The sequence below is a fragment of the Mytilus trossulus genome, chromosome 7 (assembly GCF_036588685.1).
Source record: "Mytilus trossulus isolate FHL-02 chromosome 7, PNRI_Mtr1.1.1.hap1, whole genome shotgun sequence".
NCBI lineage: Eukaryota > Metazoa > Mollusca > Bivalvia > Mytilida > Mytilidae > Mytilus > Mytilus trossulus.
In genome coordinates this window covers 77,315,167-77,341,559 of record NC_086379.1, presented here as the reverse complement: position 1 = coordinate 77,341,559, position 26,393 = coordinate 77,315,167, and the positions used below count along the sequence as shown (strand labels likewise).

General features: G+C 31.8%; 2 protein-coding genes across 4 annotated transcripts in view; one reads left to right on the top strand and one right to left on the bottom strand.

Moving 5' to 3' along the window:
- Nucleotides 1-12,535, top strand: part of LOC134725879 (uncharacterized) — a 42,063-nt gene extending 29,528 nt beyond the window's left edge. Inside the window, exons 23-33 of the mRNA XM_063590134.1 lie at nucleotides 1,857-1,957; nucleotides 2,596-2,820; nucleotides 3,336-3,506; nucleotides 3,941-4,092; nucleotides 4,659-5,466; nucleotides 5,653-5,764; nucleotides 6,157-6,401; nucleotides 8,338-8,506; nucleotides 8,938-9,612; nucleotides 10,119-10,640; nucleotides 11,746-12,535. Of these exons, the coding sequence (XP_063446204.1) occupies nucleotides 1,857-1,957; nucleotides 2,596-2,820; nucleotides 3,336-3,506; nucleotides 3,941-4,092; nucleotides 4,659-5,466; nucleotides 5,653-5,764; nucleotides 6,157-6,401; nucleotides 8,338-8,506; nucleotides 8,938-9,612; nucleotides 10,119-10,640; nucleotides 11,746-11,858 (3,293 nt within the window). The 3' untranslated portion in view covers nucleotides 11,859-12,535. The remainder of the gene's footprint in view (nucleotides 1-1,856; nucleotides 1,958-2,595; nucleotides 2,821-3,335; nucleotides 3,507-3,940; nucleotides 4,093-4,658; nucleotides 5,467-5,652; nucleotides 5,765-6,156; nucleotides 6,402-8,337; nucleotides 8,507-8,937; nucleotides 9,613-10,118; nucleotides 10,641-11,745) is intronic.
- Nucleotides 12,536-18,687: 6,152 nt separating this feature from the next.
- The window catches only part of LOC134725878 (FAD-dependent oxidoreductase domain-containing protein 2-like), a 60,506-nt gene continuing 52,800 nt past the window's right edge, over nucleotides 18,688-26,393 (bottom strand). For all 3 annotated transcript variants that reach the window (XM_063590131.1, XM_063590132.1, XM_063590133.1), the window contains 3 exons: nucleotides 23,599-23,764; nucleotides 22,798-23,036; nucleotides 18,688-21,983 (listed from right to left, as the gene is read on the bottom strand). In XM_063590131.1, coding sequence (XP_063446201.1) covers nucleotides 21,688-21,983; nucleotides 22,798-23,036; nucleotides 23,599-23,764 — 701 coding nt within the window. In that variant the 3' untranslated portion in view covers nucleotides 18,688-21,687. The remainder of the gene's footprint in view (nucleotides 21,984-22,797; nucleotides 23,037-23,598; nucleotides 23,765-26,393) is intronic.

The window sequence follows — 26,393 nt, the reverse complement described above, 5'->3', positions numbered from 1 at the left end:
TCTATATTGGACTGTAGGCTGATTACTGTAGGTGTTGTTTACTTATTAGGGTCTATATTGGACTGTAGGCTGATTACTGTAAGTGTTGTTTACTTATGAGGATCTATATTGGACTGTAGGCTGATTACTGTAAGTGTTGTTAACTTATGAGGGTCTATATTGGACTGTAGGCTGATTACTGTAAGTGTTGTTTACTTATAAGGGTCTATATTGGACTGTAGGCTGATTACTGTAAGTGTTGTTAACTTATGAGGGACTATATTTGACTGTATGCTGATTACTGTAAGTGTTTTTTCCTTATGAGGGTCTATATTGGACTGTAGGCTGATTACTGTAAGAGTTGTTTACCTATGAGGGTCTATATTGGACTGTAGGCTGATTACAGTAAGTGTTGTTTACCTATAAGGGTCTAAATTGGACTGTAGGCTAATTACTGTAGGTGTTGTTTACTTATGAGGGTCTATATTGGACTGTAGGCTGATTACTGTAAGTGTTGTTTACTTATGAGGATCTATATTGGACTGTAGGCTGATTACTGTAAGTGTTGTTTACTTATGAGGGTATATATTGGACTGTAAGCTGATTACTGTAAGTGTTGTTTACTTATGAGGGTCTATAGTGGACTGTAGGCTGATTACTGTAAGTGTTGTTTACTTATGAGGGTCTATATTGGACTGGAGGCTGATTACAGTAAGTGTTGTAAACTTATGAGGGTCTATATTGGACTGGAGGCTGATTACAGTAAGTGTTGTTTACTTATGAGGGTCTATATTGGACTGCAGGCTGATTACTGTAAGTGTTGTTAACTTATGAGGGTCTATACTGACCACTCTCATTCTCATCCTCTTCGTGCCTGACAGCACATAAGGCCTCAACCAGTACTCACCACATTCGCCTGTCTATTGCCTTTTTCCAAGTTTTCCCAAGGTCTTTCATCTCAGATTTTACCATTTTGTGCCAAGTCTCTTTTGGCCTCCCTTTTTTTCTTCTACCATAAGGTGTCAATCCCAAAGCAATCTTGGTGATATTCCTCAATACATGGCCAATCCAACACCATCTCTTCCTTTCAATATCTGTCTCAATACAACACTGATTGGTTTTGTGGCACAGGTCTTTGTTGGTAATAGTGTTGGGCCAAAATATCTTACAGCTCTTTCTCAAGCAGGTGTTATGGAATGAGGAAAGCTTTTTCATGTCTGACTGTATAATTCTCCAGCGTTCTGCCCATATAGAAGGACTGACTTCACATTGCTGATGCAGAAGAAGAAAAAGAATTGTTGATTATAGTGCAACCTGAATACAAAGTATATTGTTACATTAAATACATGATATAAAACTTCAGCCAGCCAAATAGGCTTATGATGCACTGTTTGAATCGTTATTTAACATACATATAATTACGAGACTTTATCATTGTTCATACAATTTAGTGTCATGTTATATAAACATGTAATAGTGAATTGCAAAAAAGATAAGATAAATAATTACAAATCAAATAATCATAGTGTTAAAGTTCTGATATTATAACAGTCGGCTATAAAATTTGCCACGAGTTTGCTAAGTTTGTGGTTAGAAAGAAGGTGTATATTCTGAGCTTTGTTTTCAGACTGATTGACCTTCTCTTCCATATGGGCTGTAGTTGGCAGAATGCATATCTGGCTTTGCTTATTATGAATCTTATATCTTTTGCTGTTCCATTGGTGTTACTTAGCATACCATACTAGATTTGGTTTTAATTTCTTGATAAAAACAACTATAGTTAGTTTCTTATTTAATGTATATTGCTATAATTTAGTATAATTGAGTATTTCACTGCACATAATATTATCAATTTATAGATAGGGTGTGTTTTACAGATATAACAGAAGTTTCACCAATGGCTGAGGTAGCAGTTCTTGTATTGGGATGTTACTATTGGTCCGAGCAGGATAAACAGTGGAGTCAAAAAGGGGTAAAAGTAAGTATTAGAGGTTTTTAGAAGGTATGAAGATAGTATTAAATATAACATATTATAAAATTAACATATTATTTCCAGCCTATAACAAGTCAGGAGCCTCAGGCCTTTGTTAGTCTTGTATTATTTTAATTTTAGTTTCTTGTATACAATTTTGAAATTAGTATGGCGTTCATTATCACTGAATTAGTATATATTTGTTTAGGGGCCAGCTGAAGGACGCCTCCGGGTGCGGGAATTTCTCGCTACATTGAAGACCTGTTGGTGACCTTCTGCTGTTGTTTTTTTATTTGGTCGGGTTGTTGTCTCTTTGACACATTCCCCATTTCCATTCTAAATTTTATAGACTATTAGTACATTCATATACAAATACACATCAGTAGATAGTAAATAAATTCACTGCATAAATTTAGAACAATAATAATAATGTTCAAGTTTTTCACAGCAAAAAATATTTTCCTAATTACAACAGTGAATAGGTATTGCATATGTATTAGAAGATTTACCATATGTATACATATATGTATATATATAAAGTAGTTATATGTAGTTACAAAGGTCTACAAATAAGTATAGTCTCTATTTAACAAATAATTTTATATGGGATTAACAAACTGTGTGGTTTTTCTGTCTTGTTTTAGCTTGGACCAGTAGACAATACCACAGGTGTAGCTTGTCAAACCAATCACTTGTCAGCCTTTGGTATGAACATGTTTGTACCACCTAACACTATAGACTTCAGCACAGTGTTCTCCAAGTTCTCAACAGACAATCTAGCAGTGTTGATTACAGTTGGTTTGGTACTGTTGGCATATTTCCTTCTACTTATTCCAGTTATAAGAGCAGACAAGAGAGATTTCAAAAAGGTAAATATGATGATATGTTCAAATATTTGTTCAAATATTCAATGGTCTATACATTTTTAGGCAGCACCATGGTACCCTATTTATTATATACATATTTTCTGGGTAAGAGGAAAATAATAATTTATTGGCCTTGATATGTTGGCTGTTGCCACAGTGTTAAAGACATTATCCTGGAAACAGCAAACTAGCTTGAATATCAATGATAATGATTCTTCATATAAAAAAACTGTAATATTGTTGATTAAGATATACTTTATTGACTACATATAAATGAGTGATATCTAGTTTGTGCAGTTTGCTTACTTACATAGGAGTCTTCATATAAAAAGAAGATGTGGTATTATTGCCAATGAGACATCTCCATCATATAAAAAAGAAAATGTGGTATGATTGCCAATGAGACATCACTCCACAAGAGATCAAATGACACAGAAATTAACAATTGTAGGTCACCGTACCCCCTTCAACAATGACAACTCCAACATGTCTTTTTATCATCTTTAATATTGTTTCAGTGGGCCATATATCCACTAACAGATAATGTTATGACTGATGTTTACCACTATCAAGTCTCCGTGTACACAGGTGTAAGACAGAATTCAGGCACTACATCCAAGGTCTACTTTGTATTAGGTGGGGAAGATGGAGATACAGAGGTCAGACTACTGCAAGATCAAGAGAAAAGGGTAGGCAACTGTGTTTATCAAGAGAAAAGGGTAGACAACTGTGTTTACCCATATTGATTCAAAATCATAGATTTATAGTTAGCTTCATATTACATCTCTTTTAGCTATATATAATCTGCATTTTTTACCAATTTGATATTTTTAATACATTTTCTCTGAGGCTTGCATGTCAAAATTATCTAAATAATTTGTACATGTATTTTCAATTATTAAATTTTCTCCAAATGATTTTGCAACATTATTCTTTATTTCCTAGACACATAACTTATCGTTTTTCTATTTTGGAGTAATAACTACCATTGCAATCCTATTTCAAGAAATACTGATTTTTCTTCATACTTATTATAACTGATAAAAGCAGTTTAAAGTATATGTCTATATACTTTTCTCTCGGTGATGGTTAAAGTTAGGCCTAGTTTTGTTTTGTTTTTCAGCCAATGTTGAGTGGCAGTGTAAACAATTACCTGTTGAGTGTACCTGAACCTCTGGGTAACCTATTATTCCTCAGGATTTGGCTTGATAATACCAAGATAGATGATTGGTTGTTAAACATGATACTGGTCAGAGATGTTCAGTCAGGGGAAAGGTAAAGGATTTTGTAAACAGATTTAAAAGAGTGTTGTTTAGTATTTTCAAGGTATTTTGAAAGATGCTTTATTTAGTTTCCAGGATAAACTGTATGTATTTTGTAGAGATGGTATTACTAATCTCACATAGGTTTTTAGTCCTAAAAGAAGGCATGCATCTCTTGCAATCTTGTCGGCCACTTTAGATTTCCTTTCTTAAAGCCACATAAAACACAGGGTAAACACTAGCACTGTGAACTCGGGTCATCTACTGTTTCTAAATTATAAACTGATCTGATTCTCAGTTTTGAATATTTTAAAGGTCAAATATGATAAAAAAAAAATTACTAAAATATGTACATTTTAGCTTACTTATAAACTAAAGTTGTTTTATAATAACCGTAAATAATTTGTATTCAGATTCAAAATTAACATTTTCTATGTACATGACTTGTATCTTTGTAATGATACCGGTATAAAAATTTTAAAAAAAAAGAAAAGGGGATATCTGCATCAATACAATGGTGAATATCAAGAAGTCAGTTTTGGAATTTAAAATTTTAATCTTGTAATTTTAATCTTTCAGATATGCATTTTTATGCGATAAATGGTTTGCATTTGATAAAGGTCAAGGTCAGATTGATCATATGATACCAGTAGCCAGCGCTGAAGAAATGCAATCTTTTGGTCATTTATTTTTCTCCAAGACAAGAAAGGACATGACTGATGGTCATCTTTGGTTCTCTGTAGCCTCCAGACCTTTACATAGCACCTTCACCAGAGCTCAGAGGCTTTCATGTTGTCTGTCGCTACTTTTCATGACTATGATCACCAATTGTATGTGGTATAAGTCAGATAGTAATGAGGGGGACATGTCACAGAATGTTCATCTAGGACCATTTACATTCTCCTCACAGGAGTTCTTTACAAGTTTGTTTGGCACTTTGATCGTAGTTCCATTTAATTTGTTGATTATAACACTGTTTAGAAAGAGTAGACCTCACACTCATGCATCAACTGTTCAAGTGGATAGTAATTACAAGGAAGAAAAGAGACGAGATAGTATGGCACAGTTCAATAGGGAGCTAGATTGTGCGTCACCAAGCAATATTGATCCTAGGTTTACCCCATCGCCACAACCTGCTTGGAATGAGAAGACGACAGAGAAGGAAAGAAAACACGAAGAAAATACAAAGAAGAAAGGCAAATCCAAGTACCCTTTGCCTCATTGGTGTATATATATTGCTTGGGTTATGTTTGCACTATCAGTGTTAGCAGCAGGCTTTTTTACAGTGTTATACAGTATGGAATGGGGGTCCAACAAATCTTCAAAATGGCTGACCTCTTTCCTGTTGTCGTTTATTGAGTCCGTTATTCTGGTCCAGCCATTAAAGGTGTGTATGCCACAATTTACCATTGTTTAAATTTTTATCATTTAGATGTTTATTAAAATTACATATCAAACAAACTCTGATAAATATAGTTGTTTAATTTGGGATATCATACCACATCCACATTTGTTTTTATAGCAGTGTAAATGTGTAAAAATCATTGATAAAATGTTTTCTGAATTTGAATAGGTGATAGTTTTGGCCATTGTTATAGCATTAGTGTTAAAGACAGTAGATGCAGACGACAGTGTAGAAGAAGTGTTTCTGATTGGAGGGAGTCCAAAGACAAGAGTTTATCCAGGTAAAAAACTAATTAAAAAAAAGTATTTCAGGTTATTTTTGCCTTTTCAAAGTTTCTATCTTGGTTTTTTTTAGGAAGATTACTAACAACTGACAGTTATCTAATAAAGTAGTGATTTTACCAGAGAGATTGATTGGATTTTGTTTTTATTCTTGTTCTATAATAGACATCTTTGATGTTGCATTACTTATAGTTCACAACTTCAATTTTATGTTTTGATACAAACATTTTCAAAGGTAATCTGCATTTTACATTTGAATGACTTGAGATAGATTTCATAGTTGGAACCAATTCTAGAAACCAAATATAATGTTTTCTTATGGTATTTTTTTATTATCTTGCATGTAATAGGTAGCATCCTTTTGAATAAAACTGAAAGTGTTACATTTCAGAGCATCGTCAGGAGTTTGTACATGATCCTGTAGATGTAGAAAACATAGTAGAAGCCAGAGAACACAGACTTAAGATGAACAGATTGTTTGAAGTCATACGTAAAATCTTTATTTATGTCGTTTATCTCAGTGTGGTTGCTGTCTTGGCGTACGAGAACAGAGATGCCAATTCTTATCCAACTTACAGAAATCTAAATGACATATTTATCACTCCTTCAACCAAATACGACAAAAGTTTTTCAAATGTAAGTATTTTTGATATGATAAAATTTCTTTCCTTGTTGAAAAAAGAATGCTTTACAAAAAGTAAATGTGTATAATTTAACTTCATAATTCAGGTTCCTTTAAGAAGAATGCTTTTATACTCTCTTTAGATGTTGAATAAGTTCCACTGCAAAATTGAGGGTTCCCATATACATGTGTCTTTATAACCAACTGTTGAAAGAGGAAGGGACATTTATCATCTCCTTTTTTGTATGTTTCTCAAATCTACTTAAGGTGGTACCCAACACTTTCACTAAAATAAATTTGGCTCGTTTAATTTTCATAAAATTTTGACAAAGTATTTACTTTGACCCTTTAACAAAAATATTAAAAGGAGTAGGGGCAATAAGGCCCTTATTTGGCCCAAAAATTACTGCACATTTTAAAGTTATCATACATATTCTTTAAATACTGAAAACTTGTCTAAGGTATAAGGTATTTAGAAAAAACATACATATTTGACCTCGAACAAGTTTCTATGGCAACACATCATAACCTAATTGCATATTTTGTTAAATTTCGTGATTTTCCTTGTTTTTTCATCAAATTTCAAGTACATTTTAGACTGAAAAAGTATGTGCGCACCTAAGAAACAACTTTATATTTGGTGAGATAATGCCAATAGTTATAATAAAGCTTTTGATAAATTATTTTGTTGTTTCTCGGCTGCGCAGGATGTTTCAACAACGGAATTAAAGTCAGAAAACTGCATAAATTCTGTATTTTTCATCGTTTTTGTGAAAACAGTACATATCATGACGTAATTGTGACGTCATCAGATAAAAATCTTAATGTTTTCCATTTATATTTCGTGACCCCATGCATTTCTAAACATTATGTGCCAATTTGAAATAGTTATCAAACATTTATTTTTCTTGGGCCAAAACTAGGCCTTAATGCCCCTACTCCTTTCAAAAATTTTGAACCAACTGTATTGTCAGAAAAATTACACTGGTTATACAGTAGTTTGACAAACACCAATTTTGATAATTGAGAAGCTTATTATTCCCTTTACAACACAACGTAATTAAAGCGTTAAGCTGATTTTACAGAGTTATTTCCCTGTAGTGTAAGGTACCACCTTAAATTAACTTCTGGTTTACTGTAATTGGCCTACTCTGTTGAATACATGTACCTAAAAGTAATGCTTTAGGACAGCTGTTGTATATTTTAAAAGTGAATAGACCTTTTAGTTCTGTGTTTTTTGGTCTATTTCCAGAGGTGTCTCCAGTCATTTTGAAAAGGGGATCCCAACCCAGGATAAAGGGGGGGGGGGGGGGGGTCCAAATATTCAAATGCATTGATCGTTAAGAAAAAGGGGGTTCTAAGTTGAACTTCTAACCCACAGACCTCTTCCATTTGGATCTACCACTAATTTCCTTAAAAATCATTGTTTTTATCAATACCAATGATATTATATAGTAAATAAACATTGTGGAACATTTGAGTCATTATGATTTTCATTTTCAGCTTGTATGTTTTGAATTTCTGTGTTTGATCCATTTCTTTAAGTCCTAAATAGAAGAGTATAAAAACGAAACTTCACCCTCAAATTTATCACTCTGTAAATACAGTAAAAACTGTTGATTAAAACCCTTTATTCCATGTTTTTTTTTCTCACATAGTATTACTTGATTTGCATAGGATTTTTTCAATAAAAAAAAAATCATCAAGTTTAAAGTATAATGCATTTTGTAGTCAAAGCGTTTCAACTGAGGTACTACACAGGGTCAAAAGGCGTCATTATGGAGGAAAGGGTGTGGCATCAAAAAGCGTCATTATGGAGAAAAGGGTTATTGTACCAGTTTAAGGGTTGAATGAACTTTTTTAGAAAATATTGCTTTAAACTTTGAAATACCTTCAAACATGATATCCTTGGAATAGTCTCAAAAATATTGTTGAATTGTTTTATTATAGCTTCATTCTACCCGAGATTTTTATGAATGGATGGAGAATATTGTCCTGCCAGGCCTGTACTCCAATGGTTGGTTGAATGATTCTATAACAGATTTAGAACCTTTCATCATTGACAATACTTTCTATAGACTGGGATCACCAAGGATCAGACAGGCTAGAATTAGAAATGGTAAGTCCTTCAGTCGTGCAGAATTAGAAATGATGAAAGATTCATACAGGGTTTATATCACCTATTTAGGCTTAGATTCACAGAGGTAGAGAGAAAAAAATTACTGCGATTATGTCTGAAAATATACGTCCTCTGGTATAAGAAAGTCTAAAACTGCTAAAATTTTCCATATAGAAAATTGATGAATGTAGCTAAGATAGGATAAATGCATTAATAATGTTTTAGGAAAAGAAGATGAAAATGAACCTGGAAAACATCATTATTTCCCTAACGTGGTATGAAGCTTTTCATTTGAGGTTACATGACCAGTAAGAGAACAACCTTCACAAATTAACTGAGAACTTGGTAAAAACTCCTGAACATAAAGATCTATAAGCTTTTTTATTATTTTGTTATAACAAAGCATTATCATATTTTTTTATTTTTCACAGATGATTGCAAAGCACCTATACAGATACGTGACTACATGAATGACTGCTATCCATCTTATGGAACCAAAACATATGAATCTAGAAATTATGAGGAGAGTTGGGTGGAGGTAACTACCAATACCTCATCAGATGAGGCATGGATCTATAAAGATACATTTGACCTTGACGGAATGCCAACTGTAGGTCGTTATGCGTCCTACAGTGGTGGAGGTTATGTTGTTAACCTTGGAGCTTCTACTAAAACAGCCAATGACACTTTACAATACATAAAGGAAACAAAGTGGATAGACAAAAAGACAAGAGGATTGTTTATAGAGTTTAATCTTTTCAATCCAAATGTCAATTTATTCTGCGCTGTCATATTACTGTTAGAATATCCACCAACTGGATCGGTGTTTCCATACTGGGAAGTCAACCCAATAGTGATGTACAGATATGTTGGTCCAAGTGCTGTTTTCCTGTTCGTGTTTGATTTTATATTTGCAGCATTCACATTGTATTACTTAATAGAATTTATCAAAGAACTGAGGAAAAAAGGATGGCGAGGCTATTTTACTGGATTGTGGAATGTCGTTGACTTTATAAACATTATTCTCTCTATTATCTGTTGTGCATTCTATGGTATGCACTTTGTAATTACTAAATTAGTTCTGGATAAATTTCATAAGAACAGAGGTATGTTTATATAAGTAATTACTATAAGTACAAAAAAATGATTGATTGATGGAATTTTCAATACATGATCATAAACCTTAAAATAATTTTTGATATAAGAATTGAAGTAATATATAACTTTTAAAATTTTGTAAGCCATTATTCATTTGCAGCAAATAATGAATAGAAAGAGGTGTTGGGTAAATGTCAAGGATGACAGCAACCAAATGATACTATTACAATAGAAATAGATCTCTAGAGGGCATCATATTGATTCATGGGGAATATTTAAACTGTACTAAAATGTAAATAGATGTAGGAAGATGTGGTATGAGTGCCAATGAGACAACTCTGCATCCATTAATACATGTATCACTAAAACAAGTTAAAAAAATACTTGTCAAGAATCAGAAGGGACATTTCAGCATGTGCACTCTGGTTTATATTTAATTAACAGTATGAAAGTTTTCAAATAAATGGGGAGACTGGTAAGCATATATGAACTTATTTTACTGAAATATTTTCAGATGATTTTATCAACCTACAGAGAATAGTGATATGGGATCAGCTGTTTGGTATAATTATTGGCTTTGTATTGTTCTTATCAATGCTTAAGACTCTACAGCTAGTACGATTCAATGCCAAAATATCACAGCTATACGGAACCATCAAAAAGTCAGCAAAACCATTGATAAACTACATGATTGTGTTCCTGGTATCATTTACTGCTTTTATATCATGTGGATATCTTCTGTTTGGTCCACATGATTATGAATATTCATCGTTCATACGGACTACGGAGACACTAATGTCAATGCTGATGATGAAAGTGAACATTGATACTGTCCTGATCGTCAGTGGATTACTAGGATCCCTTTACATCTTTATCTTTGTGTTATTTGTGGTGTTTATATTACTTAACATTCTCCTCAGTATCATCAATGAAGCATTTGCCGAAAGTAGAAGGGATCCCTCATGTAGGTCAGATGACCCTCAAATGGTGGATTTCTTGCTCAGTCAACTTAAGACATTGATATGGGGCGCCACAGGTAAGAACCTTATAAGACATTGATAAGGGTAGGAACTTTACATGCAATAAAGAACATGATTTTTATTTCATTCTTCTTCCTATGTTAAGGGTTGTATATGTTTGTGTTTGTATGTGTATTTGCAGGAGTGCCCATTTTCAATGGATTTTAAGAATTTATAAATATGAATAAAAAGAGATAAAGGGTATACCTCAACTATACAGTAACCCAATGACACAATTGTGTTTAAAACAAAAATTTGTAACTTCTACATATATATATAAAAAAAAAGGTATGGTACGATTGCCAATGAGACAACTCTAGTCTCAACATTTGACCAAATGACAGAAATTAACAATAATAGGTCACTGTACAGCCTTCAACAAGATGTTTTACCAATTTTATGCATGGTATAGGATTTTTATTAACATGGGTAACTTGATGTATGCAGATTTGTATTTTGATTGCAAGCTTAGGTCCATTGCTTTTCTAAAAAGTTGTGTCCTATCAACAAGAAAATTTTATCCTTCTTCAGATCTGCCATTGTCATTACACTATTAAGTGCATCAAATGGAAATGCCTACTCAAAACCTGGTTCATTGTAAAATCCTAGTATGCAAATGTGTGCTTGAATACAATGGTTTGCTTTTACAGTACTATATGCTTCTTGAACTAATACAATGATTATCATCTTCAGGGCCCACTCAGTGTATGCCATAGTGTGGTTCAAAATTTCAGAGCTTGTTATAAAATCCATTATTCTGTCTTGAGATGATAAAAAGAAAGATATTAGCACTTTAAACATTAAATATGCAAAATACTCAGCTGTAAAGTTGCCTTTGGTGCCTGTATTAATTTATGAAAAAGCTGAATCATGTCCCTTGGAAGTATTAATTTCTAACAGAAGTCCTTTCAAACAGTAGAACATTAAACATTTTGTATGCCTGATATGATACAAGATAGAAACTACAAAATTAAGCCCTATTAAAAAATACAATAATCATTAACGGTCCCATTTATTTATTATAAATAAATGGGACCTTTTTCATCATAAATGGGTTAAGGCTTATGAGTTTGTTTCTAGGGTCTTTCATTTCTGATATCTGGTATGCTTCTTCTTTTTTAGAAACTAAACCACAAAAGAATAAGGATGTGATAGACCATATGGACAAATTAGAAAGAAGAATGGATCGCTATTTTATTCGCTTTCTAGCAGACGAGAAAGAAAATCCATATTAATATATGTATATGAATTGGATAAACTAAAAGTTTTATAACCCTATTGGGAAATTGAAAATTATGATATTTATCATTTATCATAGGTTTTGATTTTGGAATCATAACCTACTTTATTGTATATGCATAGGACAGTTTCATCATTGTGTCAGGCATTTAATTTTTAATTTTACAGAATAAAAAAATTAGATAGTTCTGACAATACGTCCATTTAAACAACAATGTTATTTTAACTTTGGCTTTAGATTGGTTTTCACAACTTTGTAGTATTCTATCTGTAAACTTTGTCTGTTAAACAAAGTAAGTGCCAAATTTATTATTGTTGACCTTTGTAAATTTAAAAAAAGTTTCCACAAGTTTGATGAACAAAGTAGAATTAGAAACAGGTTTTGTGTTTTCTTAGGTATTAAATTAATGAAAAAGCAATCACCCCAAACAAATAATTTCTAATTTCTGTAGATAAAATTTGAGTTATCCTAGATTCATGTAATTAACATTAGAGACATGAAAGGACAAACGAATCTCTTACTTCTATGGGGGCTATATGTTCCTGTAATTGTACAAAACTAAAGTGTAATTGTCTTTTTTATTTGTCTTCAATAATAATAATGACTTTGACCTTTTTCAGAGAGGATGTTTCATTTTTCTTCATAATGCATGATAGATAAAATTGTATTGAATTTGCAGGTCTTAGTTGTTATTTATCTAATATACTTTAACAAAATTATCTGTGTCTTGGACATTGTGTCAGACTACTTTTTTCTTGTTTTTCGTTTTTATATAGATTAGACTGTTGGTTTTCCTGTGAATGTAATATCAGGGCCTTTTATAGCTGACTATGCTGTAAGGGCTTTGCTCATTGTTGAAGGCCGTACAGTGACCTATAGTTGTTAATGTCTGTGTCATTTTGGTCTCTTGTGGACAGTTATCTCATTGGTTATCATACCACATCTTCTTTTTTATAAATCAGATTCAACAAATTTCAGGAAGCTCTTAATTTTAGGTATATAAGGCATGACTGTCAGCGATGAAGGTTCTAAGAAGCAGCCCTTTTAATAATTATCCTGGGCTTATAATGTTAAAACAATCACTTCATGATGGCAGACATTATATGTTTTTGATTAACACCATAATCACAAGCTTTAAACAAAACATTTCATGATGGCAACTTGTAAAACAAATTATAGAGAGGAAAGAATACCAAAAAGAAGATGGATGACTGTTTAACATTCATCTACAAATTAAATGTATATTCAGGACCAGAACATGCTAATGCAATTTGAATATTAATCCTGTTTTCTACTAGACATACACACAAAGCCAGATTTTTAATGTGTTAGTTCAAAAGGTAACAGTCCTCAAGAAGATATGTTACCCTATCCGAACATTACTCTAACATTGAGTCAACCAGGCTTTGCTCTTGCGCCAAAGAAGCAGCCAATACTAGTTTCTAAAGTCTTTGGTTAGTCCCAGCCAGGGTTCCAATTATGATCTCTTGCACTTGAGGTGAGCAGTATACCACTAGACCACTAATGTTATATAACAAAAGTGCACACGTTGAAATGTCTTGCCTTCTTTACTTATTAATATTATGTTGATAATCCTAATAATATTTAATCCTAAATATAAAGTTTTATTAAAACTGTTACATAAACTCAACATTAACCAAGAAAACTAATCATTGACCAATGAACAATGAAAATAAGGTCAAGTTCAGATGAACCGTAAATAGACATAGAATAGACATGTACACCTTATAATAATTGCATACACCAAATAAAGTAGAACTAATGCATACAGAATACGAAAAACAGACCAAAACACAAAAACTTAACACAGAGCAATGAACTGTGCAAATGAGATTAAGAGGGAATAAAACCTGCATGACTGACATTTAGATCATAAAATGTTTCCATACACCAAATATAGTTGACCTAAGGCTTATAGTATTAGAAAAAAGACCAAAACTCAAAAACTTGACTTTGACCTCTAAACCATGAAAATGAGGTCAAGGTCAGATGAAACCTGCAAGCTAGACATGTACACCTTACAATCATTCCATACACCAAATATAGTAGACCTATATGGCATACAGTATAAGAAAAACAAACCAAAACACAACAAGAGTGCACACGCTGAAATGTCTCGCCTTCTGTACTAATCATTGATATTATGTTGATAGTCCTAAGTATAAAGCTCTATTACAACTGTCACATAAACTTAACATTAATCAAGATAACTAAACAAAGACCAGTGAACCTTGAAAATGAAGTCAAGGTCAGATGAACCATGCCAGGCAGACATGTACAGCTAACAATGCTTCTATACAACATATATAGTTGACCTATTACTTATAGTTGAAGAAAAATAGACCAAAACACAAAAACTTTACACTGTGCAATGAACTGTGAAAATGAGGTCACAGTCAAATAAAACCTGTGCGACTGACATAAAGATTATATAATATTTCAATACACCAAATATAGTTGACCTATGGCATATAGTATTAGATAAAAAGACCAAAACTCAAAAACTTAACTTTGACCACTGAACCATGAAAATGAGGTCAAGGTCACATGACATCTGCCCGCTAGATATGTACACCTTACAATCATTCCATACAACAAATATAGTAGACCTGTTGCATTTAGTATGAGAAAAACACACCAAAACACAAAAACTTAACTATAACCACTGAACCATGAAAATGAGGTCAAGGTCAGATGACACCTGCCAGTTGGACATGTACACCTTACAGTCCTTCCATACACCAACTATACAAGCCCTATTGCTTATAGTATCTGAGATATGGACTTGACCACCAAAACTTTACCTTGTTCACTGGTCCATGAAATGAGGACGAGGTCAAGTGAAAACTGTCTGACAGACATGAGGACCTTGCAAGGTACGCACATATCAAATATAGTTTTCCTATTATTCATAATAAGAGAGAATTCAACATTACAAAAAAATCTGAACTTTTTTTTCAAGTGGTCACTGAACCATGAAAATGAGGTCAAGGACATTGGACATGTGACTGACAGAAACTTCGTAACATGAAGCATCTATATACAAAGTATGGAGCATCCATGTCTTCCACCTTCTAAAATATAAAGCTTTTAAGAAGTGAGCTAACGCCGCCGGCGCCGGATCACTATCCCTATGCCAAGCTTTCTGCAACAAAAGTTGCAGGCTCAACAAAAACTAAACACTGAGCAATGAACTGGGAAAATGAAGTCATGGTCAAATAAAACCTGCACGACTGACATATAGATCATAAAATGTTTCGATACAGCAAATATAGTTGACCTATTGCATATAATATTAGAAAAAAAAGACCAAAACTAAAAAACTTAACTAGGACTACTGAACCGTGAAAATGAGGTCAAGGTCAGATGACACCTGCCAGTTGGGCTTGTACACCTTACTGTTCTTCCATACACCGAATAAACTAGACCTATTGCTTAAAGTATTTAAGATATGGACTTGACCACAAAATCTTAACTTTGATCCATGAAATGAGGTCGAGATCAAGTGAAAACTGTCTGACTGGCCTGAGGACCTTGTAAGGTACACACATACCAAGTATAGTTAACCTATTACCTATAATAAGAGAGAATTTACCTTTACAAACAAATTTAACTTTTTTTTCAAGTAGTCACTGAACCATAAAAATGAGACCAAGAACATTGTACATGTGACTAAAGGAAATTTCATAACATAAGGAATCGAAATACACAGTATAATGTAGCATCTGAGTTTTCCAACTTCCAAAATATAAAGCTTCAAGAAGTTAGCTAACACTGCCGTAGCCGCCTATGTAGAGCTTTCTGCCACAAACATCGCAGGCTAAACAAAAATCAGAGACATTAAAGACAAATTAGATTGCTTACAATACTTAATAAATAAAAACAAAAACATTAACAATTCAACAAGTTTATTATCACTTGATAAAGCTGCAGGCATCTCTGGCATACAGGTCTCATTAAATAACAGTATGTATAATATATAAACACCCCATCTAGAATCAATCAAACAGGCCTCGGATTTCAAATAAAATTTGACATAATTATAATGGTAAATAACTTATTTAAAATCTACATATAGTTAATGAAAAAAAATGCATATAATCTCTGTTACTTTTAAAGCTTCCAAGTTTTAACCTCTGAACATCTTTGGAAACTTCCTTCTATCACAAATAAACTTGGAAATTAAATTAACATGTAATTCCCCTACTTTATATTTGAAATCCTGTTGAAAAATCAAGTATTCCTAAATGTATACAGCTCTTATCTGATCTTACTTCTTAAATTCACAAATCTGACAATTAAATAATAGTCAGTTCCCTTGTTTTGCAATGTAAATCACAATACAAAAAAATCTGCTTCAATAATAAGCATTTTGGATCTTTTATAGGTCCAGTTCTTGACCAGGATTTGTAAAATAATTTGCTATATAAAAGTGTTAAGATCAATATTGACAGTTTACCTTACAAATTCTATTCCAAGTACAATCATTTTTGGAAAATCTTCGTAAGTGGTGGCCCATCGAGTGCCTAAGAGTAGGCTGAGCTTGTCATGCGTCAGTGATTCCCTATATAACCAACCAAAATTTTTCCAGAAAAAGAGAGGCCCAGGCCCCCTGGGCCCCACCCCTAAATCCCCCTCTCATTTATAACCTTAAATATAAAATGCAAGAAAACATTGTTATCACATGTGATAATATATTCAATCCAAACCTTTTCTGTTGTAACAATGCTTTCTTGTTTGACAAAAGATCAAGTTCATCAAACATGAAAAAAATAAACAAAGATAACTTATAAAAGCTTAGAGCAGTCATGTTTCAAATACAAACCCATACAGTCTAGTTGTCTTTTTTATACATTACTTGTAATTACGCAATTAAACCAAGGATTTGTATAGTCTTATTATACAAATCCTTGATTAAACCAATGAAATAAGTCGGTGGATGTGTATTTTGACTTAATAAGCCATCTCAACCAAACATAGTTTTCAGTTGAAATGGTGAGCAAATAAGTAAGACCTAAATCAGTATCAGCGCTACTAAAATTAAAGATATAACAATAGTATAAGGTTTGTTTTCAGTGAAATCATATCAGAAAAGTTAATGACTCTTATTTCATCAACATAGGTGGGTGCACATTTTACCCTTCATGTTAGAGTAAGCTATAATATATTTACATTCTATGGTAACCTTTGCCTGTAATACAGTAAAAAAGAAAGTCTATCTGATAAAAAAGATATTACATATTTTGTAAATAGGTCTTCAAAGTTTTGACATATAAACTTACTGTAACACAATCTTATGCACCTGTGACTTTTCACAAGACAACTTATTAGTAAAAACATAATAAGTCATGAAAAATTCAATATAACTTGCAATCAATTTTACAGCTAATTCCCAAATGCTTGTATAGTAAAACTTTGACTGGCTTTCTTGCTTTGTTTGTAAATTTACAGCTAATTCCCAAATGCTTGTATAGTAAGACATTGGTTGGCTTGTTTGCTTTGTTTGTATAAATGTGATTGATTGATTGTTGGTTGCTTAACGTCCAGTGGCAAATATTTCATGCATATTCAGGACGGTATAAATGTGAACTCAAGCATTGTAATTATAGATTATTTATGTTTTGTTAAACGAGATGAATTTTCTCATTCTCATCTCATCGAAGGGCGGAGTCCTGAGATGAGATGAGAATGAGAAAATGCATCTCGTTTAACAAAACATAAATAATCTATTTATCGCTATTATTTGTATTTTCGAATATCATTTAATTTAAATTTCAGTTAAAAAAAAGTATCTTATACGATGATAATGCATTTTCTTTTGTGGTACTATTTTTTAGGCGTAGGCTTATTTGATATAAATATGTAGTCTCTCAGGTAGTTCATTCATTTGAAAAAAAGATGTCTCATCTGACCATCCGGCGTGTTCAAATATGGCGAAGACTATTTTCACTGTTGAAATGCTGTAATTTGGTGTTTCTACGTTTCAAAATGCAGTGAACGGTTGAATATATAATGTATTTTCAAAGCAGACGAAGAAATAATCATGCACGAAGAAATGTAAATGCAGACAGACCTACGATGATTTGTTTGAAGTAGACTTATTTTTAAAAAAAAAGGACATTTTCTATCTGTAAAACATGATTTGATTACATTTATTAACTTCCCATAAATTATTTAACGGCGAAATTCACGGTAAAATATTAAAACGAGAAATCATCTTTGACATTTCAGCGCAGTCATCCGATAACATGTTTTTGTATAGTTCCGGCTAATCTTTTCTGATTGGTCGACACTCTAGCGAATGAATTAGATTAATACGCTGTTGCTAAGGACCTTAGAAACTAGCGATAATTTTCATTCTCACTCTACACGAGTGATATGAAAATTATCACAAAAAAACATCAAAGGAAAAATACAGATAATAGCGATAATTAAGATTAACATTTGAAAACAACATAGACAGGCATTATTAAACCCATATATATTATATTTAAATTTGATTGAAAATTATCTCAATTACAATTGTCAATATACAAACAAAGCAAGCTAGCTAACCAAAGTCTTACCCTACATGCATTAGGAAAATAGCTGTACTAAAAAGATTGTATGTAATAATGGTAGCAGTTCTTGCTAACTGAAATATCTCCTCAACAATTTATATATTTTTTTTTTTAATAACAGCCATTTAAAAATATCTGACATAAGCTGTATAACTTACAGTTAATTATATTAACAACAGCATGTTTGCTTTATCATGACTGTGAGATATCAGTGGTATTTCAAAATTAAACCAAAATATCACACTATGTGCACAAGTCTTGTATTTAAAACTTTTAACTCTCATTTTGACCTAATAGACCAATATATGGCACTATAAATAGCACAATAAATATTACAAAAATATATTTCAGATAGGCATTAAAGAAAAGAAAAAAAAATCACCACTAGAATTCTGCTGCTGTAGAACTGATCAAAACAGTATAACAAATAGACTATGTAAACAAAACATATCACAATACAAATGATATAACATACATCTATTTACAAACAAAAGAAAATAACAATTTTTCCCTCAATCAAATATTTATTTAATATATATCATCACAAAGGCTTGACATAGGTTAATACTCAATCTTAAATGTGTGCCATCTCCATACCTATTTTAACAGGCAATTGAATTCCTGGAGTCAAACTGGTATTTTCTGGTAAGCTAGCTGATAAGATGTAGTTTAATTAGTCATAAATTACAAGTTTAGTTTCAATCTGATGAACTGCTATTTACAGAATTACTTCCCTTTACTTAAAAATATCAGGATATTGTTCAAATTAACCAAATTTGCTGTTGCGCTATTGAATGGGTTTCGGTAGTTTAAAAATGATGAACGCATTTCACATGTTCATTGGCAGACAACCTACAGATTTAAGATTAAGCAATAACACAACTAAATCATTTAGTTAACACTAAAAAAAATACATGTTGATTTATTTATAAAACAAGAATGTGTCCCAAGTACACAGATGCCCCACTCGCACTATCATTTTCTATGTTCAGGGGACTATGAAATTGGGGTCAAAACTTTAATTTGGAATTAAAATTAGAAGGATCATATCATAGGGAACATGTGTACTAAGTTTCAAGTTGATCAAACTTCAACTTTATAAAAAATTACCATGACCAAAAACTTTAACCTGAATCGGGTCAGATGGATGGACGAACAAACGGATGGATGGACACACAAATGAACAGACCCACAGACCAGAAAACATAATACCCCTCTACTATTGTAAATGGGGCATAAACTACAACAAAAACCCACAAAATAAAGATGGTCTCCTAAACCATGACAACTAGCACCCATGAAATCAAATAAATCTGGTGATAGGTAAATGAAACATCTTTTTACTTTAATTTAAATCACTGTTTGGTGGGAAAATTTTAATTTCAGTTGCACTTCGTAAAGGACGGGTATATTATGGTGGTACAATATCTATGATTGTCACATTATTTGTGTTAATTGAATACAGGAATAAAATTAAAAGAAATTATAAGTTTTACAACGGCCACTGTTTCCCAAAAATAATGCAATTTTTGAATCTGATAAATAAAATAACTATAAGCCTAGTATCCATGAGAAAGGTGAACAAGTTGTATATATAAAAAAAAATACACTTTTCATTCAGTTTTCAAAGTAAAAAGCAAAAATAAATACAGCCATAACATATTATCTTCTATTAGAGACAGAAACATGGACACATAATTAGATAATATTGGCTACACTACACTATTCTCATACATTTCCATTGCATAGATTGATTATAAATAGCAAATTTTCAAACATTCTACAAAACTTACATATACTTTTGATTTGTGGTTTCAGAGCATTGCAAAGATTTAACAATTTAATTGTTTTTAATTATACAATATAACAAATATTACTCACTTTCTAGTTAGCGATGGATTATAAAATTTGATTATTTTTTTTTATCACAAATAGACCAAGTGTAAAGCATCACTATCTGAGAGAGTACAACTTTTTTAATCTTTCCAATAAAAGTCACATATCATCTCTAAATGACATTGGACAATAATATTAATGTATAATATTCAAATTATTACATTTCAAATTTTGTGAATTCATTAACATATGTTTAAAACAATGCTTACATTTGTCATTCTAATGCAACAACGTTTGTAACGCTCCTTTTGATTGGATAACGTCACTTATTACATGGCATCAATTGACAATTGATGCTATGGGATGTACGTGCAAACGCAGACGGCATATGACAGATTTTAAATACATGTTTTAACGTTGTTTTCTGTCAGTTTCATTAGAAAGGAGAAGAAAATATTGTATTTTAAGATCCGCTGGTATCAATTGGGGATTTGATGTCGCAAATACCTGTTTACTGACTCCGCTAAAGCGTCCCCAGTAAACTTAATTTGGACCATCAAATCCCCAATTGATGCTGTTGGATATCAAAATACAATACAGTTATCTCCTATTTCACATTCATGATTGATATGTTCAATTTTTCAGCAATGTAAAAATATTAATTTCTTGAAATCTTATAGTTCTTTTTGCACATATTATTAATATAAAGAATACAATGAGTTAAAGAAAAAATATGAGACAATATAATTTGGCTTTGTGGAGAAAATACTTTTAGCTTTATAAAAATAAATTACTTTAAAAATAAACTTTTAAAGAAAAACAAGCCATGTCAAACAAAAATCCAAACTATGTGACAATATAAAAAATCAAGAAGGCAAACTTGTCATTTTACATAACCTTATTCATGATTTTTTTAATATGGAACAAATTTTAGAATATTCACATACTTTTCAATTCTTTCTGCCAAAGAAAAGAACACTTTGATAGCACATGCATGGATTTTTGTCTGACATTCCAAAACAGTGATATCTTTAGATACACAGCTCAATTTGTGCAAATAATGAGAAAAGAAGATTAAAACTTATTGGTTCTAGTAGGTATTGCAATTTTATCAAAAAATCATTTCATATAATTTTATGTTTTATGTTATTTTTTTCTTAACTTACCTTTAACACTAAATTTTACAATCACTGCATTCATACAAAACTAACCTTTCTTTTTATTTTTTTTATAATTTTTACAAAAATATATATATTCAAAAACTTACTGTTCTGTCAAAGGAAATTTCAAACATTGAAAAATAAAATTATCTTTTAATTTGGTGTTGTTATTATACTAGTACGACCTTTAAAGCAAAGTATTACAAACTTTGAGCTGTGTATCTAAAAGATAAATAAGATTTTGTTTTTACATATCCTTAGCAGTTTTTGAAAGGTTAATCAAATCAGGTGTTCCCTTCAACCCTTGACCTTCCATAAAATCCTGCTGACAAGAAATAGGAACAGTTTGAAATAGTAATCTTTTCTTCATACATTCTTCAGCAAACGAGTGCTGTAAGTTTGTATTAGTAGCGTCTTCTAGAAATCTTCGTAGCGGTAGAATATGACTTACAGGACCATCCCACTGCGTCAAAAAATCTTCAACAATATGATGTATCTTATTTGGTCTTGGCATTGTTTCAGTTTTACGCTTCATTTCTTCCTCTGAAAAAAATTATAAACAGCATTTAAATTCACTATTTCATTTTATTTTTTTTTAAATTCATAAATTTTATCTTTATGTCTTATCTGAAAAGTTGAGAATGAACTGCTACAATTTCAATGTTTGTTCAGAATCAAGGGCAATAATATTTCAAAACAGTATTTTATGGACAATACATCAGAAGTATTTCAAGTTGATGCACTTTCACAAGAAAAAATTATGCATTTTTTTTTTAAATTCATGTTTCTAATTGGACCTTTTTCCATTCTCTTTTATTATGATCCCATCATTTGTTTTTTGTTGAAACAATAGAAATAAAAAGTCAAAAAGTCATCCTAAGAGTATATGCAGGGACATAATTAATATATTTATGATGTGTATGGCTACATAATAGCTTATTCTCAGAAAGACCAAAAGTTTTCCAGAAAATCATAAAAGTTCAGACTCCTTATGGATAGGCCTTCTTATAATCTTCAGGCAAAAGTGCTATCATTCAAGGCTTGCATTTGAATTATCTGTGAGGCTACACTGTCTACGAAATAAATCTATCCTCATCCTTGGGTTCAAGGGATTAAGAAACAAAACCCCAATAATCAACATTGATGTTTTATTTATTGTTGATTTAAATAGGGACATCAATCACATCAATCAATCCTAAGTTAGTGAGGTTGGCTTAAGATTAATCTTACGTTATCTAAGTCTCAAACTAAACTTTATACTCATTAAAGTAAGACTTAAACATATTAAAATCTCTAGAGTGTCTTACTAATAATATACTGAATCACAAGTTAGATTTAGACACAAACTGATACAAACCTGTAGGGAGCTTTTCATAATAATAAAATACTGGATGTAAGAAGTTAGAATTGTGGGCGTCGGCAGGTTCTCCAGTAGCACGGTTAATTCGGAAGACATCATTTCCTGGGCCAGAGAAATCTCGGCCATATTGCATAATAAGGACAATCATTCTGTTTGCATTATGTCCTGTGTGTTGTTTTAATTTATCTATCAAGTTGACAGGAACTTCTTCTAGATAGGTAAAGGTGGTGTTATCACTACAAAGAAAAAAAATATATATTAACATAAAATAAATCTTACTTTTTTTTAAAGATAGAGAGATCTGGCAATAAAAAAAATTAAAATAAACAACAAAAAACTAACTCTACTGTATACATGTACAACTTATAACTATCCAACTATATGGTCAGGTTTTGCCATTAATGCATACATTCATGTCATTTGGAACCCCCCTCTTTTTTGGCCAATCAATGCAGTTGAATCGGGAATATAGTTGGAACCCCCCTTCTTTGTCCTGGATTGGGCCCCTCTTTTTTTTAAATGGCTGAATCTGCCCCTGCATTTTTATTTAATTATTTCTTAATTTTTTTTACCCAGTTGGCTTGGTTCATTGTCCCCTATTCTGTAAACCTCATCCAGAACCTAAAGTTTGTCCAGAAAAAATACTTGTTTTTTGAAAATTGTGTCATGCTGTCGTATAATGTAGAAAGAATGAAAATCTAAAAATTATTTTAACTCACTCTGCTGATCCTTAAATGAAAGATTACTCATTTTATTTACACCAAAAGTTCAACATGTACAAATAAGTATCTAACTTACTCATTTAAAATGATTAAATCTGCTAAAACATCGAACATTTGGTAGGATCCTGATGCTTCGTTAATACGCTTCAACATCATGTTCATCATCTGTGTAAGTGGAACAGTCGTTGATGGCCAAGGCACTTGATGATAGCGATTATCTAAAATTCTACTTAAAGATCGTGCTGAAACAAGAAAAACAAATTTAACTTATACTAAGGTTTAATAGTATATGGTTAATTTATCAGTGGTTGTTGTGGTTCATGTCTGGTTTTTTCAACTTCATTGGCAGATAGTTGTCTCATTGGCAATAATACCCCATCTCCTTATTTTTAAATTAAATATATTTTCATAACTTCTTATGCGTAAATCTTAGACTATGGGTCATGCAAGAGAAAGACATTGCCTTATGTTATAAAAACTGTCTTGTAGTTAAGGACTACATGTGTCTATTGATATTAAGTTTCGTTCTTATTGGAGGGTTACTTTTTCATGGAAATATATGGAAATTGTTTAAACTGTTATCTGCATTTTTCTTTTCTTTGTTTTCAAAATTCCAGGATTCCATTTTTCTTTTCACAAAATTGTATCCACAAGATAAATCAACTGCATAAGAAAGTATTATGAGATGAAACTAGAGGCTCTAAAGAGCCTGTGTCGCTCACCTTGGTCTTTGTGAATATTAAACAAAGGAAGCAGATGGATTCATGACAAATTTGTGGTTTGGTGATGGTGATGTGTTTGTACATCTTAGGTGATATAGGAAAGGTATACTGACATAAGTAGTCTCAAAACACATTAACTCCAAATGGAGGTTTTGTTAGTAGAAGCCATATTAACTATGTTAGTTATGTGTGTTGGTATATAAACTATATTTTTATGTTTGTTCAACTTACTTCACTGAACCTTCTTGCTGCTTACAATTATCTTCATCTATAATGAACTTGGCCCAGTAGTTTCAGTGGAAAATAATATTAAAAATTTAAGGACAATAACTCCTTGAGGGATCAGTTGACCATTTCGGTCATGTTGACTTATTTGTAAATCTTACTTTGCTGAACATTAATGCTGTTAACAGTTTAACTCTATCTATAATAATATTCAAGATAATAACCAAAAACAGTAAAATTTCCTTAAAATTACCAATTTAGGGGCAGCACCCCAACAAGGGGTTGTCTGATTAATCTAAAAATTTCAGGGCAGATAGATCTTGACCTAAGAGACAATTTTACCCCATGTGAGATTTGCTCTAAATGCTTTGGTTTTTGAGTTATAAGCCAAAAACTGCATTTTACCCCTATGTTCTTTTTTTAGCCATGGCGGCCATCTTGGTTTGTTGGCCGGGTCACCAGACACATTTTTTAAACTAGATACCCCAGATATGATTGTGGCCAAGTTTGATTAAATTTGGCCCAGTAGTTTCAGAGGAGAAGATTTTTGTAAAAGCTAACGACGACGACGAAGGACGACGATGGACGATGAACGCCAAGTGATGAGAAAAGCTCACCTGGCCCAAAGGGTTACACAATTTACATTTTTTATCATCACATGTGTATAATATGAATTGTACATTTATAGCATCATGCACATTATCAGAGGTGCTGTAGCTCTAATGATTTTTGGGATGTTTGTTTTTTATTTGAAACAAAAGACATATCTGTGGTCTGTAAATTTAAAATAAAATGTCTAAAAGACCATGTGACTTGCAGTTTCATGCTCATAAGGAAACTGAAAAAAAATCTTTGTATCTCCAAATTAGTGAACTCTTTATCAATCATGATTAAACCTGACATTTTCCAATTAGAAATACATTTGGCCAAAGCTAAGAATAATTGGTACAATAGGATTGTTCAGTTCCAGAATTATCTATGTTTTAAGATATTCCTGATACCTCCATAGATTCTAATCAAGGCAATAAAGGCTTGTCAAGAGTCGACATTTTTAAAGCAATAATTGGTAAATTGAAACAATGGGATTGTACAGTTCCTAAAAAAACTCTGTAAAAAGATAGAGTTGATTGATTCTGATATCTCAAATTGATTCTAATTTAGCCAATGAAGAAATGTCAAGTACTATCCTTTTTAAAAGCAATTATTGTTGATTCTTTTTACCTTAATTTTTTGTCTCAAGTATTCAGCACAAAGATATAACTAGGCCAAATTAAAATTGTAATTGCTTAAAATTGCCTGACTATCTCCAAAAAAGCTGTCTACCAAAATAAATTTATGACATAAATTGTTTCAATTTTTTTTTTTTACATATTTTTTTCTGCTCTAACATCGATTTCTTGTAAAAATAAAATTAATGGGCCTATCAAACCCTACAAGGCATGTGTAGGTAACATCAAACAAAGAAACTTTTAAGAGAGCAAAACAGTATCTCAAAATAATTTTTCATTAATTCAAAAAGATTGATATAATTGAAGAAAAAAAATGTTTACTTATTAAGAAAATGTTTTCTTATTGAGAAAAAATTCGCATCCCTTATTAACTGGGCATTTAAAAAGTCGGAATGCGAGTACATATGTTCAAACTCTTTTAGATCATTTTTTAGAAGCAATAAACAAAAGAACTATGTCAATTGGACATGCTTTGATACTATTTATGCGCTTGAATTTTTACTTGATAACAATTTTGTTCCCTTTGGAGATTCCGTATATCGTCAAGTTATTGGAATTCCAATGGGGACTAACTGTGCACCACTTATTGCGGACCTGTTTTTGTATTGTTATGAGTTACAATTTATGACTAAAACTAGCAAAGACCCATCAAAACAACATTTGATACAAAAATTTAACAATTCTTTTAGATATTT